This window comes from Dipodomys spectabilis, unplaced genomic scaffold (assembly GCF_019054845.1).
Source record: "Dipodomys spectabilis isolate Male_0828 unplaced genomic scaffold, ASM1905484v1 ptg000145l, whole genome shotgun sequence".
Classification (NCBI taxonomy): domain Eukaryota; kingdom Metazoa; phylum Chordata; class Mammalia; order Rodentia; family Heteromyidae; genus Dipodomys; species Dipodomys spectabilis.
Window position 1 is genome coordinate 26,385,560 of NW_024870822.1, and position 14,709 is coordinate 26,400,268.

Genomic DNA, 14,709 nt, shown 5'->3' on the forward strand with positions numbered 1-14,709 from the left:
CAGAAGCCTACCTGAAAATCCTGGCAAGTGAAGCCGATGACAACCCACAGCCCTGTGGTTCACACCTAACAGGGCACAAAAGCCTGCCTATGCATGCCCACACATGACATCATTAGATACAGTGCAGGAGACAGCATTCCGCTGGACCCAAAAGCCTGCCCACGCTTCTCCAAGGCACACCAACGGCACAGGGCCCACAAGAAGACCAGAAAACCACAGCCCACAGCCACTGCACCTAATACCTAATCTTAACGACCTCTGTAAACCTTGAACCCAGATGCATAAATCACAGCAAAAGATCACGAAATTCACGAGCAACCAAGACCATTCTACTCTCCAAAACCAACAACTCAAGGGAGAGTGAAGAAGAGAGGGCGAATAAAAGAACCATCAAAGCAATGATGAGAGATTTATTTGGCTGCACTAATCACAATAGCCAACATACAGTCCAGATACCCTCTAAGAGACGAGTGGATGAAAAATTGTAGTACTTATACACAATGGAGTATTACACGGCCATTAGAAAGAATAATATGATGCCATTTTCAAGGAAATGGATGGACTAGAACAAGTCACGTTAAGTGAGGTATGCTAAGCTCAGAGACATAAATGGTGCATACATTGGGAAATGATAAGTGATACAGGACTCTAGGTATTCACATGCAGTGAGACCAAAGGAGGATGCTTAGGGGAGGAACCCAAGGCGCCTCCAGTCATATAAAATGATATTTATTGAAATAAAAAAAAAGTTCTCATAAATCTGTCTTATGGAGGTTTTGCTGAAGCTTCTCTTTTCATCAAATATGATGTGAGACTCGTAAGTGGGATTCCAGCCAGAAGGATTCCTTCTCGAAGCTGCTTATCATTTACCTATTCTATATGCCAGAGAGCAGCAAAGCACCCTCTTTCCTTTGGTTAGATAGTGTTTGCTGAGACCTACAGAATCACTGATAAGGGCCGGGAAGGACTTTGCCAAAGGTAAACTTTCAGTCTCCTTTTATTTATCTTGTGACTTAAACCTGTTGTTTTTTTATGTTATTGAACACTAGGTGGTATTCTAAGTCCAAATATCCACTATAATTGAACTAGGAGCTCCATAGGTAAGGTGGTGAAGATTTTGGTAACTTAAAAGAAGTTCAAGTTGGACCGCCATGGAGGCGCTGGGCGCGACCGGGCCCTGCAGCTGTGGCGGGCCGCTTCCCGCGGCGCGGCCGGCTGCCGATTTATAGCAACTTCTCCTGCTGTTCAGCTGTCACCTACGGAACTGACAGAAATGCGGAATGAGCTGTTTAATAAAGAGAAAAACAGGCAGTTATCATTAACTCCCCGAACTGAAAAGATTGAAGTTAAATATGTTGGGAAAACCAACCCGGGTACCATCTTTGTGATGAATAAAAACATTTCAACTCCTTACAGTTGTGCCATGATTTAAGTGAGTGGTACTGCAAGAAATCCATTCTGGCTCTTGTGGATGGACAACCTTGGGACATGTATAAACCTTTGACCAAGTCCTGTGAAATTAAGTTTCTTACTTTCAAAGATCATGATCCGCAAGAAGTGAATAAGGCCTATTGGCGTTCTTGTGCCATGATAATGGGCTGTGTAATAGAAAGGGAATTCAAAGATGAGTATATGGTCAGCTTGGTCAGAGCCCCGGAAGTTCCTGTAATTGCTGGTGCCTTCTGCTATGATGTAGTTTTGGATAAGAAACTGGATGAGTGGATACCAACCAAAGAGAACCTATGTTCCTTCACAAAAGATGCATATACTTTAATATATAAAGATCTCCCATTTGAAACTCTGGAAGTTGAAGCAAAAGTGGCATTGGAAATATTTCAACACAACAAGTACAAAATAGACTTCATAGAAGAGAAGGCATCTGAGAACCCTGAGAGAATAATCAAGCTGCACAGAATTGGCGACTTCATTGATGTGAGTGAGGGCCCTCTTATTCCAAGAACAAAAACTTGTTTCCAATATGAAGTGTCTGCAGTTCACAATCTTCAGCACTCTCAGTCACCTCTTATACGAAGATTCCAGGGTCTGTCTTTACCCACTCACTTAAGAGTACAGTTTACAATATGGTCTAAATTATTGGAAAGATCTCGGAAAATGGTTACTGAAGATCGAACTAAACCAACAGAGGGCATTGCATCTACCTAATAACTTGCCAAAATTTAAATATATATAATAAATTAAAATAAAAGCTTTTAATACAAAAAAAAAGAAGTTCAAGTTAATGCAATTCAGTCTTACTTGGTGTTTTTGCTCATGGTGGTGCTCTATCACTTGAGTCATACCTCCAGTCCAGTATTTTACTGGTTAATTGAAGATGGTACGTCCCAGGTTTTTCTGCCCATTCAAGCTTCAAATTATGGAATCCCCTTGGTCTCTTGAGTAGTTAGGATTACAGGCCATTAGAGCCTTAGAATCCTTAGATTCTTTTGGACTCTTCTGTGCTTCTGAGAGAGAATAGACTATGTATGTAAGATATCAAGCTTTCACACCTGTCTTATTTTCTTACTGCTACTTAAATTACACCAATTGACCAGCTTAAGTAATTCAAACGTATTATCCTACTGTTCCAGAAAGTAGAAGTCTGAGTGAAATGAGGTTCACTGAACTAAACTCAAGGCATCGGCCTAGAGGATCTGTGAGAGGATCTATTTTCCTTACCTTTTCTAACCCTTAGAACTCACCTACATTCCCAGGTAGTGATTTCTTTTATCATTCCTTACAGCCACCAACAATCAGTGAGGTCTCAGACTACCCTGCTTTCCCTTCCACTTTCAAGGACTGCTATGATTATATTAGGCTGTTGATTATCAGACTTAGTTCTAATTGCAATCATCGTTTCTGCTTACTAGATAAGATTACATTCACAGGTTCTAGGAATTAGGATATGAAATACCTGCAGAAATCATTGTTCTGCTTATGACAGACTCCAAGGTGTGGCAAATTAGATTTTTCTGTTTATGTGAAGAATGACATTAGGATTTTGATGGGAATTACATTAAATTGGTATATTGATTTGGGTTATAGCTGTTTTCACAATATTGAGTCAATCCATACATGCAGGATAGGGAGGAAGGTCTTTCTTTCTTCTAGAGTCTTCTTTCATGTTTTATAGTTTTCCTTGTAGAGGTCTTTTTCCTCCTTACTTAAGTTTATTCATTGCTATTTCACTCTTTTTCTGGCTATTGTAAATGGAATTATTTTCTTGATCATTTTTCTCAACCTGTTCATTATTAGTATAGAAAAAAACTACTGTTGGGGGGGGTGTCCTGCTGATTTTGCATCTTGATCCATTTTCAAAAGGAATTATGAATAAACCACTACTGATATTTTGAAATCGCAAAATCATTTTATTTTGCCAGGTACCAATGGCTCATATTGATAATCCTAGCTAATCCAGAGGCTGAACTTGTGGAAATCATGGTTCAAAGACAGCCCAGACAGGAAAATTTGTGAGACTCTTTTCTCCAATTAATCACCAAAAAACTAGAAGTGGAGTTGTGGCTCCAGTGGTAAAGGGCTAGATCTGAGCAAAAACAGCTCAGGGACAGCACCCAGGCCCTGCATTCAAAAGCAAAAAGTCATTTTATCATATTGTCACCACACAAAAGACAGATAAATAAAACAGAAATGTTCATCACATCTGTTTATCCTGTAATGAAAATTCAGATAGCTTAGACCAGAAAAAAGTGTCCTTTTCTAAAAGAAGGGAATATGGGTAAAAAGTTACAATTATACTCAATTGCTCAATTTCATTCTCCCGAAATGTTCTTACATATGACATATAATCCAAATACTCGATTTTTACATTTTTCTTAGATATATGTTTAAATATCAGCTAAATTACTTAACAAAGACCATGATATGCTCAAATAAAAAATTACATCAATTTCATTAGAAAGCTACTGAAAAAGGATACATGCTTACATTTTTTATAACAACTCAAAGTTAATTATGCAAAGATGTCTGTCTACAGGCACTGTACACAGCAGAGACAAGATCAGGTTTGATGAATAGCTTTGTGGGTTCCTTATAAAGCTCAAAACACACAAAACTTTTGGTTGTTTAGGGAAGGACTGGAAAGGAGAGGAAATTTGCAGAATTCCATCTATGATTATAAATCAACAAGTTGTAAATGTCCCAAGGCATCTCATTGTGTGAATAAGTAATAAAGTGAACTACTCCAGAGGGGAACCCTGGGGAATATCTTGTTTGTATCACCTCTCAGGACACTAACCTTTTAAAAATTCCTCTTTGTAAAATGTTCAGATCTATGTCAGTGCTTGGAAAGAAAGTGTTCGCTTCAGCCAAAAATACATCAAGAATTTGAAATGGGATTTGCTGCAAATTCCAGTTATGCTCTAGCTGTCAAGAGAGAAGGCTGAGAACTACACAGGCCCCAACTCTATCAATATCTGTAGCTTATCTCTGGGTCTCTACTGTACTCTGTGTGAAAGCCACTCATCTCTAGATCCTATCTGTGGGGACAGACTCCTCCTTGGGCTCCAGGTAAGGAGGGCGATGCTGAAGGGACCAGCATCTTCCTGAAAGAAGAAAACAGGCCCCTCAAAACCCAGAAACCTTGAATCTATCCTGAGAGAAGAGCAAATCCTTATTTTTTACAGCCTTCCATCTCATTGAGAGATTATTTTCTTTTTCCTGTTTTCTCTAGAATCCTCAGCCCTAGAAGTTTTGCTACTGGATTCATAGGGCATCAATTTGGAAGCCAAGAGTCCCAAGAAACAACAGGTATCATTTTACTCAGTCTGGTAACCCAACTATCAGAATCTTCCTCCCCTCTGACCATTCAGTATTCAGCTCTTTAAATGCTGGTAAGTACCAGTGTTCTTCTTTCCCTTTTCTTATGATCTCTTCTTGGTGATACCTACTGGACCCATAATAGGGACCTGTCTATGTGAGATAGAGCTTCCTGCAATTGGCCACGTATTGCCTGGAACACAGTGCATCTTCATGCTGGCTATGTGGGCACCAGAAGCACAGCAACACAGTCCTTAGTGGAAAAGGACTGAAAATGGAAGATATGTTTCTCTTCTTATTGGAAGAATTGTCAATGATGTCCTCTTGCCTATACAAGTAACTCAAGTGATATTGCCAGTGCTTCTCTTTATCAAAGCATCAATCCACTCCAGGGAGATCATCTAGGTGGACCCGCATTAGCTCTATCTTCTAAAGTTCACACTATGCTTTATTTAGGATGAGTAGCACTTAGGAATATCTGAGTATATGCCAGGTCCTGTGTGTGAGGAAGACTCCATTTATTCCTACATGCATTCAGTAATTTATACATCCATTCAGCCAGAAAACATTTCCTAAAGCTTTACAACATACCAAGAGATGCAGATATATGCAGTAATAGTGATCAGCCTAATGAAATGCAGTCATTTCAGAGAGGAAGACTTTTAAACATATAGTCATGAATACTTAATAAATCCCTTTAAAAGCTTATTGTTACACACATAAGCCAACACCCACCACATTTTACATAGAAATAGGCACATTTCATTTCATAAAAACTTGGCATAATAAGTAGTGAAAACGTAATTGAGAATGTGATCAGCAAGGAGGATTTTACTGATAGCAATAGCTTTTGATAATGGCCTGTATAAGGAACACAATTTAAGCCGGGCACCGGTGGCTCACGCCTGTAATCCTAGCTACTCAGGAGGCTGAGATCTGAGGATCTCGGTTCAATGCCAGCCCCGGCAGGAAAGTCCATGAGACTCTTAGCTCCAATAAACCACTAGAAAACTGGAAGTGGCACTGTGGCACAAGAGGTAGGGCACTAGCCTTGAGCTGAAGAGCGCAGGGACAGTGCCCAGGCCCAGAGTTTCAAGCCCCACAACCAACAAAAAACAGAAAGGAACACAATTTACATGATAGCCAAGTCCATTCACACTTGCAAACACACATGAACATATCCAGTGAAACAAACATTTTCTTAAAACTATGCTTATATTGCTGCATAGTATTTTCTTTTCTTCTTCAACTTTAATAAATATTAGTGGAAAACCACTAATTCTGTTCAATTACCCATGACACATTATAAATCACAATTTTGAAGCACTTAAGGATGAGACTGTTTTGGCTATCTTTGAGCCTTTTGTGTCATCTCAAACTCAAGTGAAAGGGAAGGCTTTCCCTTTGATTTTTTCAATCCTTCAAAGTAGTCTCTGACTCTATCTTCCTGGTCATTCAAAAGCAATGCATATCCCAGCAAAGTAAGCTAGATTCAATTGAGACCCAATCTGGATAGATTTTTTTTCACTTGTGCTGATCCTAGGGCTTGAACTCAGAGTCTGAGTGCTGCTTCTGAGCTGTTTTTGGTCAAGGCTAGCACTCTACCGTTTGAGGGACAGGTCCACTTATGGCTCTTTGAAATTAATTGCAAGTAAGAGTTTCATGCCCAGGCTAGATTTGAACCATGATCCTCAGATATCAGCCCCCTTAGTAGCTGGGATTACAGGCATTAACCACTGGCAGCTGGCTATAGATGGAATTTCTTCAAGAGAAATCCTCACTTGATGAGGGCAAACAGGTTGATGAGACAAACAGGTTCTGGTCTCCTCAATTGCCTGCTAAACATAGGGTCTTATGTGTAAATAAGCTCTTATGTGTTGGCAGTCTTGCAATTTTCCCCTCTCAAGGTGGTCCTTCAGGAGGGTTAACTTGCACCTCTGATACTACCTTATTCTAAAGAACAGTTCTAATACTAGTGCTTCAGTCCTGCTCAGGGACAACACTCCAGGTGTGAGGCCCAGCCACTGTTACTTTCCCTAATTCTTTCTCATCTTCCTATCCATTAGATTGGATCCAGTCATCATAATCTTTATTTGTTGCAGATATACACCAAATCATAGATTTTTGGTTAGTGTTTCCTTCCTGGCTTTAGAGCATCAGACCAGTACTTGATTTTCTACTAAAGTATCTATCCTTCTGTTTGGATATTCTGAGTCAAACTGCAGCATGAATGAAGTCAGACACTATTATGTCAGATAAAACACTTTCAATATTCCATTATTGTATCTGTATTTGGTCTTTATGAAGGGCTACTATAGCATGTGGTGCTGTTTAAGGTTAGCCACATTTTTCTTCTTTTGTAGACATAAGAGTCCTTTCCGTCTTACTCATCACTGACCGCATCATAATTAAGGGTTGTTTCCTGTGATCCAATGAAGAATTTCAGGATGGGCAAAGACTGTGGATTATAACACAACTAAAAGCCTTTTTTGCTTGGAAAGATGACAGATGTTCCACTATATAGAAAATGAGTATAGGCCTGGCCTTGGTGGCTCATGCCTGTAATCCTAGCTACTCAAAATGCTGGGAATTGAGGATCACAGTTTGAAGCCAGCCTAGGCAGGAAAGTCTGTGAGACTCTTATCTCCAATTAACCACAGAAAAAGCCAGCAATGGTGCTGTAGCTCAAGTGGTAGAATGCTAGCCTTGAGCAAAAGAAGCTTAGGGATAGAACACAGGCCCAGAGTTCAAGGGACAAAACTAGCAGAAAAAGAAAAAAAGAAAAAAAAGAAAATGGGTCCAGTGATTATTTGTATTTGCTAAAATCAGCCCTATGATCCATAAACAAGAAAACAAAACACAAACATACTAGGATTTTTTTACTCAAGTGAGAATTATTGATGTTTTTCAACATTCATTTATCTATACCATCTTCTTTTGTTTCAGATAATCAGAACTGTAATTTTACCTGTTAACTTCCTAACATGTAATTTCCTAAGAAGATATTTCTGTGCATCATCCAACAGTTGTTAAACAAAAGCTATACAGACGATAGCACTGCAGCACTGATCACAAAGCAGGTGTGTCCAGGGTTCAGTGCACCAACCCAATGTCTACAGAAGCAGTACAGGGATGCGAAAAAATAAGAAAATAAATGTTATAAATATTTGAACGAATTATTCTTCCAAATGAGGACTTCATTTTCTGGGTTTGTTGTCCTGTAATGGTCAACACTTAAATGCCTTTTTATGTTCATCAGTAGACAAGAATAAACATTTATGGGCAAAGAAAACCAAACCTATCTGACTGAATTTATCTTGCTGGGCCTTTCTTCAGATCATCAGACTCAGATCCTACTGTTTGTGATATTTCTCATCATCTACCTGCTGACTCTATTTGGAAATCTGCTTATCATATTCCTAATTCATGTTGACTCTCGACTTCACAGGCCAATGTACTTCTTCCTGAAAAACCTGTCGTTTACAGACCTCTGCTTCTCTACCACCATTGTTCCCAACATGTTAATTCACTTTCTGGTGATGAGAAAGAGCATTTCATTTACTGGGTGCTCAATTCAAATGTTTTTTTTCCTTATAATGGGATGTACAGAAAGTTCACTTCTAGCAGTGATGTCCTATGACCGCTATGTGGCAGTCTGTAAACCCCTGCACTATTCCACTATCATGACTCAGGGGTTTTGTACGCTGCTGGTCATAGGGTCCTGGGCTAGTGGGGTATCTGTATCGCTAGTAGATACCTCATTCACTTTGAGTCTCCCATACCGAGGACCAAATGTAGTTAATCATTATTTTTGTGAGCCTCCGGCACTTTTGAAGCTGGCTTCAGAAGAAACCTACAGAGCTGAGATGGTCATCTTTGCAATGGGTGTGGTAATCCTCCTGGGTCCCATGTCTCTCATCCTGTTCTCCTACTGGAACATCATCTCCACTGTGACTCAAATGCAATCCGGGGAGGGGAGGCTCAAGGTCTTCTCTACCTGTAGTTCCCATTTCATTGTTGTTATCTTTTTCTATGGCTCAACAATATTTACCTACATGCAGCCAAATGCTAAGAAAATGAATGAAGGTGACAAAGTGATCTCAGTGTTCTACTCCATCATAACCTCCATGATGAATCCATTCATTTACAGTTTAAGGAACAAGGATGTGAAGGAGGCATTACGGAAAGTTCTTAGAAGATAGATCCCCTCGCTGGCACATTGTAGATGATCAGGGGCGTGGATACATCCCAAAGCTCAACATCTTTGACAGGTTTAATTTGGAACCATGTGCAGTCTGAGAATAAATGTCAGCAAGGTACACCCTTTGTCTCTAGTAAAGTTTGTCTGCTGCAATCTTGCTCAAGTTTATTCTCTGTGGCTGCAATTCACTTGTCCCACAGAAGACAATTAACCACTATACTAAAAACATGTTGTTACACATTGAACAAGATTTCCATTTGCCTTCTTGGTGATCCTTTTCCACCCAGGAGGTATTTCCTTTTGGCCCTATGCTCCACAGCTACGTGCCATATGTGTTACCCTCATGCCGGTATCATCCATCTAAGGACCTTAAAATCCTGGCAGATGTCAGGTAGCTAGATTCCAGAGTTTCCTGTGAGAAAATGCCAATACTTATATTCCCTGCTGCTTTGACACTGGGAATATGGTTTTAATCTCTAAAGTCCAAACTAATGCTATAGCCAATTCAATCCCCCAAACAGGGGGCTGTCATCACAGTCAACAAGGTTTGGGAATCATATATTGCTGGAAAAAAAATCTTTCTTATCTCACACACTGTTTCTCTCCAAGAGTAACTGCTGTCTTGAGGGAACTAGAAGGGAGGAGCAGCTTCCTACACTAGAACTGTCATGTGAGAAATGCCTCAAAAGCAAGTACTCCCAGCATGCCCCTCTGCCGGGCCTGCTCCCCTTCCCTCTAGGGGTCTGATCTTGCTTTGCTCCATTAAGCCTTCCTCTGTGGAGAGTGGAGGAGAATAGCTAACATATGAACGTGTGTCTTGGAGCTGACTGTGAGAGATGACTTGGCCTCTTCATCTTTTTTAAATACAAAAAGCCTGCTTTATGTGGTGATTTCTTATGCAATGTGTTAGGCAATAAGAATAAGCTAAAAGTAAAAGAAAATTTTAAATGAAAACATTTAAATGCCAATGTATGTATCATACAGCTCAGCTGATCTGGAGAAACTATACGATACTCCAGTGTCATCGTCAGATGCATCTAAGTCATTGGATGGCTTAAGTCATGGCCCTTAACTGTGTGACCATGTGCCTCTAGTCAAACAGCAATCCTCCTGACCCAAAAGGGACACAGAATATGCTTAAGTGATAAGGTGAAAATTTTAGATTTATTGGAGGTGGCAAGTCTTTAGTGGAAATTAGAGGTGGTATGAGAAAATGAATCAATCACGTATGTATCCTGAGCACAGGTTTTTCTCACTGGTGGTCCTGTACTACTGGACTTCTCTGTTAGGGTAAAGCACCACTGGGGACACATTCACAGCATCTCACCCAGACTTCAATATCTCCTCTATCAAAAGGAGCCAAGAGTGCTCCCTGAATTGGCAACAATGGATTTTAAGATGGGAAAATTCAAGATGTATGTTTGGTTGGAGAAATAATGGTTTCATTCCAAATTCTGGCTCTCTCTGGGAATACTCAGGAAGGGAGTGACAGATAGTAGTGGCATTCTGGCTTTGTTAACATCTGGGTGGGAGAGTTGAGATTAAGAAATAGTCTTAATTCTATATATTGATACCCCATTGAACTTACATCTTTGAAAAGGATGATTAAAAAAATAAGCACGTGCATAATATTTCTCATGTTAACAAGTGCTATCAACAAATCAAAGGTAGGATGAGATGCAAATTTCTGCGAGAGGCTAGGAAAGGGATCTTATAGTTAAAGGATTCACTGTATCTCACTGAAATTAGCATTTGAACCATGACCAGAATAGTGAGAACATAGAAACAAGGAGAGGTTTAGGGAAGAAGGTTCCACAAAGAGAAAAAAAAAGTCTAATAGCTTATTTTTGAGATGAAGACAAAAGGTTTGTCTGGTGGCTGAAAAGTGACAAAGGATGGTAAAGAAGAATAACACAGAGCAGGAGCATAGACAAGTAGAGCATCTGTAGCAGTTTCCTAGGGCTGTTATAACAAATGATCATAGACATTTGGGCTGGAAACAACAGAAATCTATTCTCTCATAGTGTTGGAGGTCAGGAACACCCATAAGGCGCCAGCAGACCAAAGTTCCTTTCCAGGCTGTAGTAGAAAAGCCTCCTTCTCATCCTGCTTCTGGTGACTTGCAATGTTCATCAGTGGCAGCCTAACTCCAACCCCTTCCCCTCTCATCTTACAATCTTTACTCTGGCCCTGTGTCTTTCTCTGTTTTCATGAGAATGCTTACAATTGGGCTTAGGGCCCACCCCAAACCAGGATGACTTCATCTCAGAAAGTCCCTTAATCATGCTGACGAAGACCTTTCTTCCAAGATGGACATCTTCAGAGCCTCCAGGTGGACATACCTTTGTGGATGATACTATCAGCTTTGATAGTCCTGAAAAGATGGTGTTAAATTTTTACTTTGTCTTCAATAAAAACTGTTTATTGTATATATAAATATATATACATATGTATATACATATGTATATATATAAATATATATACATATGTATATACATATGTATATGTATAAATATATACATATATGTATATACATATATATATATATATATATATATATATATGTATTCCAGGTTTGAATTCAAGTCCTTATACTTGTGCTTGTTTGGCAGGCATTCTACCATCTTGTTCTGCATCAAGTACCTTGTGTATGGTTTCCCAATAACCAAATGCAGTTAGAGCACTCTGAACAAAAAATGCAGACAAGTCCAAAATCTTCTGTGAACTCTCAGTCTTGCATTATAATGCAGAGGATAAAGGGTAAGCTGTCAGCTCTTTCTGTTATTAGGTTCTATATCCAAGGATTCAGTTATACATCATAAAAATACATATTTTTTAAATGACTCAATAACTGGACATTTTAGGTACTAAAAGTAATTTCCAAATGAGTTACAATATAGAGGATGTGTGTCACTACTCAGTCTATGTAAGGGGCATTAGCATCCAGGATTTTGGTATCTTTGGGGTTCTGAAATGACTCCTCTACAGACACTAAGAGATGGCTGTCTGTCCATCAGCTTCATTTTGCTCTATCACCATTACTGAAATTTCTACTTGAAAATGTCCAAGGTCTGGAGATCCCAGTGATCCGTAGGGTTGTTTGAAATCCTTCAGGGTGGTAAGTGACATCAGATGAGATTCAGGGTATTTCTGTTTCAGATTATTATTTTCAAATACCTCAGGGATCTCTTAGGATACAAAGATTTTTTTTTAAAACTTAATAGCTCTGATTGCTCCAGGGAATAGTATGATTATAACAAGTCTCAGGAACTCAGGTTGGAAAACTTCCTTTAGAAAAATTCTCCTAACAGGTTTCTTAGTGCATTTGGGATGGTGTTCTTTAATAAAGCAGTGCTCCCTGGGTTGGAGTGAAGTCTCATAGATGAGGTCCCAACCTCAGTACACTTGGGAAAAGGCCACAGAGGTGGCCTGCTAGGATAATGGTTGGCAGGCCACAGGTGCAACACCTTTCTTCCTTTAGTACTTCCTCTCCATCACTACACTCGTTTCCTGTGTGTGCACCTGCCAATACTTCAGGTGAGAGCAGTTAAGATGCTGATGGGATTCATCTTTTCAGGGAACCCCAATCTTGATCCTGTTCATGGCGGAGGAGAGCTTTGCCTTTCACTCTCTACACTTCCCTTTTTTTCCATCTGGCTTTTAGAGACTGTAGAGATTCTTCATGAGCCAGATTCTGCAGCTCCTCTGAAGATGGCTAAGCTTTTCACAGTATAACAGAGTGCCTGCCAGGGCTGGAAATTCTGCCTCACCTTTGTCACTAAAAGCCAAGTTAACCAAATCTCTACCATTCCTTGTTCCAGCACACATCCTTCACTATTATTTAATTTATCCTAATTTAAGAAAATAATTTTTGTTTGAAAAAAATAATAAAGCTGCATTTGGGGGGCATTGTGGGTTTGAACACCTGCTTGCTAGGCAGGTGCTCTGCTACTTGAGCCATAATCTAGTCGATTATTTTTTTGCTGGTCTTGGGCTTGAATTCTGGGTCTGGATGCTGCCCTCCAGCTTCTCTTTTGCTTAAGGCTGGTACTCTACCACATGAGCCACAATGCCACTTCAAGCTATTTTGAGTAGTTTATTGGAGATAACAGTCTCTTGGACTTACCTGCCAGGGTTGGCTTCGAGATCTCTGCCTCCTGAGTAGCTAGGACTACAGGCTAGAGCCATCGGTGCCTAGTGATTTTTTTTTAACTTTTAGTAAAGGTTTTATGTTTTTTGCAAGGACTGATCTCAGACTGTGATCCTCTTATGGTCTCTATTATAGCTGAAGTGAACCATTAGTAATTCTCCTATAATATTTACCATTTATTTATTGTCTATTACATTTTAAATATTAGGTTTTTTAAGTTTTGAGATTCTATGTATGGTATCGTTATGTATCCATTTTATTGTTCAAATTTTATTTTGTGAAATGTTCATGCACTTAAAATATTTTGAGTGAAAGTTATTATTGTGTCCTTATTAATTTTGTATTTTTTATTGCAGACCCCATACTCCTTTAACTCAAGAGAATGACAAATGCTCATTTTATTTTTATGGTTATGTTTAATTACAGCTGTGCATGTAAGTGGGCAGTACATAGACATACATTAGACTCACTCAAGTATTTTTCTTTAATAAGGGACTAAAAACTGGTTCTATATGATTTTTTAACTATTTAGTCATTTTCCATAGCATGACTTGGCTTAATGGTGTGCATTTTTCTAGCTGAAATGTTATATTAACATTAAGCTAATTCTTTGACAGCCTGTATAGACTGATTTTCTTCTGTATATTAGGCATAGTAACTACCTTACATAGACTTAAAGAAAGTTAAAATTGAATGCAAAGAAATTAAAATTTTACTGCTATCATAATATACTCAAGCAATGGTAACTTGTGATATTACTGCCAAAGGAGATAAAAGTATGTAGGAAACAGCAAGACAGCATATGGAGTATATGAAGAATGCTACTGAGTAATATTATCAAAGAGGCAAAGATGTGACAAAGAACCTTCTTTATGCTGAAAATAAATGAATTTATACAAGGGATACAATCCTAGTATTCTAGTCAGCTTTTATTTTAACTTTTCATTCTTTACGCTCCATGATCTTTAGAATTATTTTGTAACTATAATGAAAGGTTTGCTTTTGAATAAATGTTTTCATATAGCTTATGAGACTTCACTGGACCTATGTCACATCAATTTCTTTGATTCTTGAAACTACATAAAAGGATAGGTGCAATTTAAGTGGCACAACACTATTGTCATGACTAACAGTTACTAATTGTATGGTCAAAGCAAAGGCTCAGCTTGGGGCATCTCACAATGAATCTTTCCCATTGGAACTATGAAAAAGAAAATTAAAGGAACAAAAGGAGACTCAGCTTTTACTGAGCAAAGAGAACTGAGCCTTTTGTGTAAGGATAAAAATCAATATCTCTGTTTTAGATACTGGTTAATAAAATACCTAAGGATCCTCAGGTTTTAGAAAGAACAGATTCAGGGACTTTTGTGGTTCTTTTCATTTTATTATTTTTTGGGGGGTCTGGTAGTGGGGCCTGAACTCTGGGCCTGGGCGCTGTCCCTCAGCTCTTCAGCTCAAGGCTAGTGCTCTACCACTTGAGCCACAGCGCCACTTCTGGCTTTTTTCTTTTTGCTTATGTGGTTCTGGGAATCGAACCCAGGGCCTCAGGCATGCAAGGCAAGCGCTCTACCACTGAGCCACCTTC

General features: G+C 39.2%; 2 protein-coding genes across 2 annotated transcripts; both read left to right on the forward strand.

The window, feature by feature from the left end:
- The first annotated feature begins 1,328 nt into the window (after nt 1-1,328).
- Nucleotides 1,329-2,218, forward strand: LOC122117705 (39S ribosomal protein L39, mitochondrial-like). Its single transcript, XM_042691488.1, has one exon. It carries the CDS (start codon nt 1,489-1,491, stop codon nt 2,161-2,163), a length of 675 nt encoding a protein of 224 aa, XP_042547422.1. The 5' UTR covers nt 1,329-1,488; the 3' UTR covers nt 2,164-2,218.
- A 5,833-nt stretch (nt 2,219-8,051) lies between these two features.
- Nucleotides 8,052-8,975, forward strand: LOC122117816 (olfactory receptor 2D3-like). Its single transcript, XM_042691668.1, has one exon. It carries the CDS (start codon nt 8,052-8,054, stop codon nt 8,973-8,975), a length of 924 nt encoding a protein of 307 aa, XP_042547602.1.
- Nucleotides 8,976-14,709: the final 5,734 nt, after the last annotated feature.

Bases quoted from the DNA above. Each gene is read 5' to 3' on its own strand.
- LOC122117816 (XM_042691668.1), top strand. From the start codon at position 8,052: ATGGGCAAAGAAAACCAAACCTATCTGACTGAATTTATCTTGCTGGGC.
- LOC122117705 (XM_042691488.1), top strand. From the start codon at position 1,489: ATGTATAAACCTTTGACCAAGTCCTGTGAAATTAAGTTTCTTACTTTC.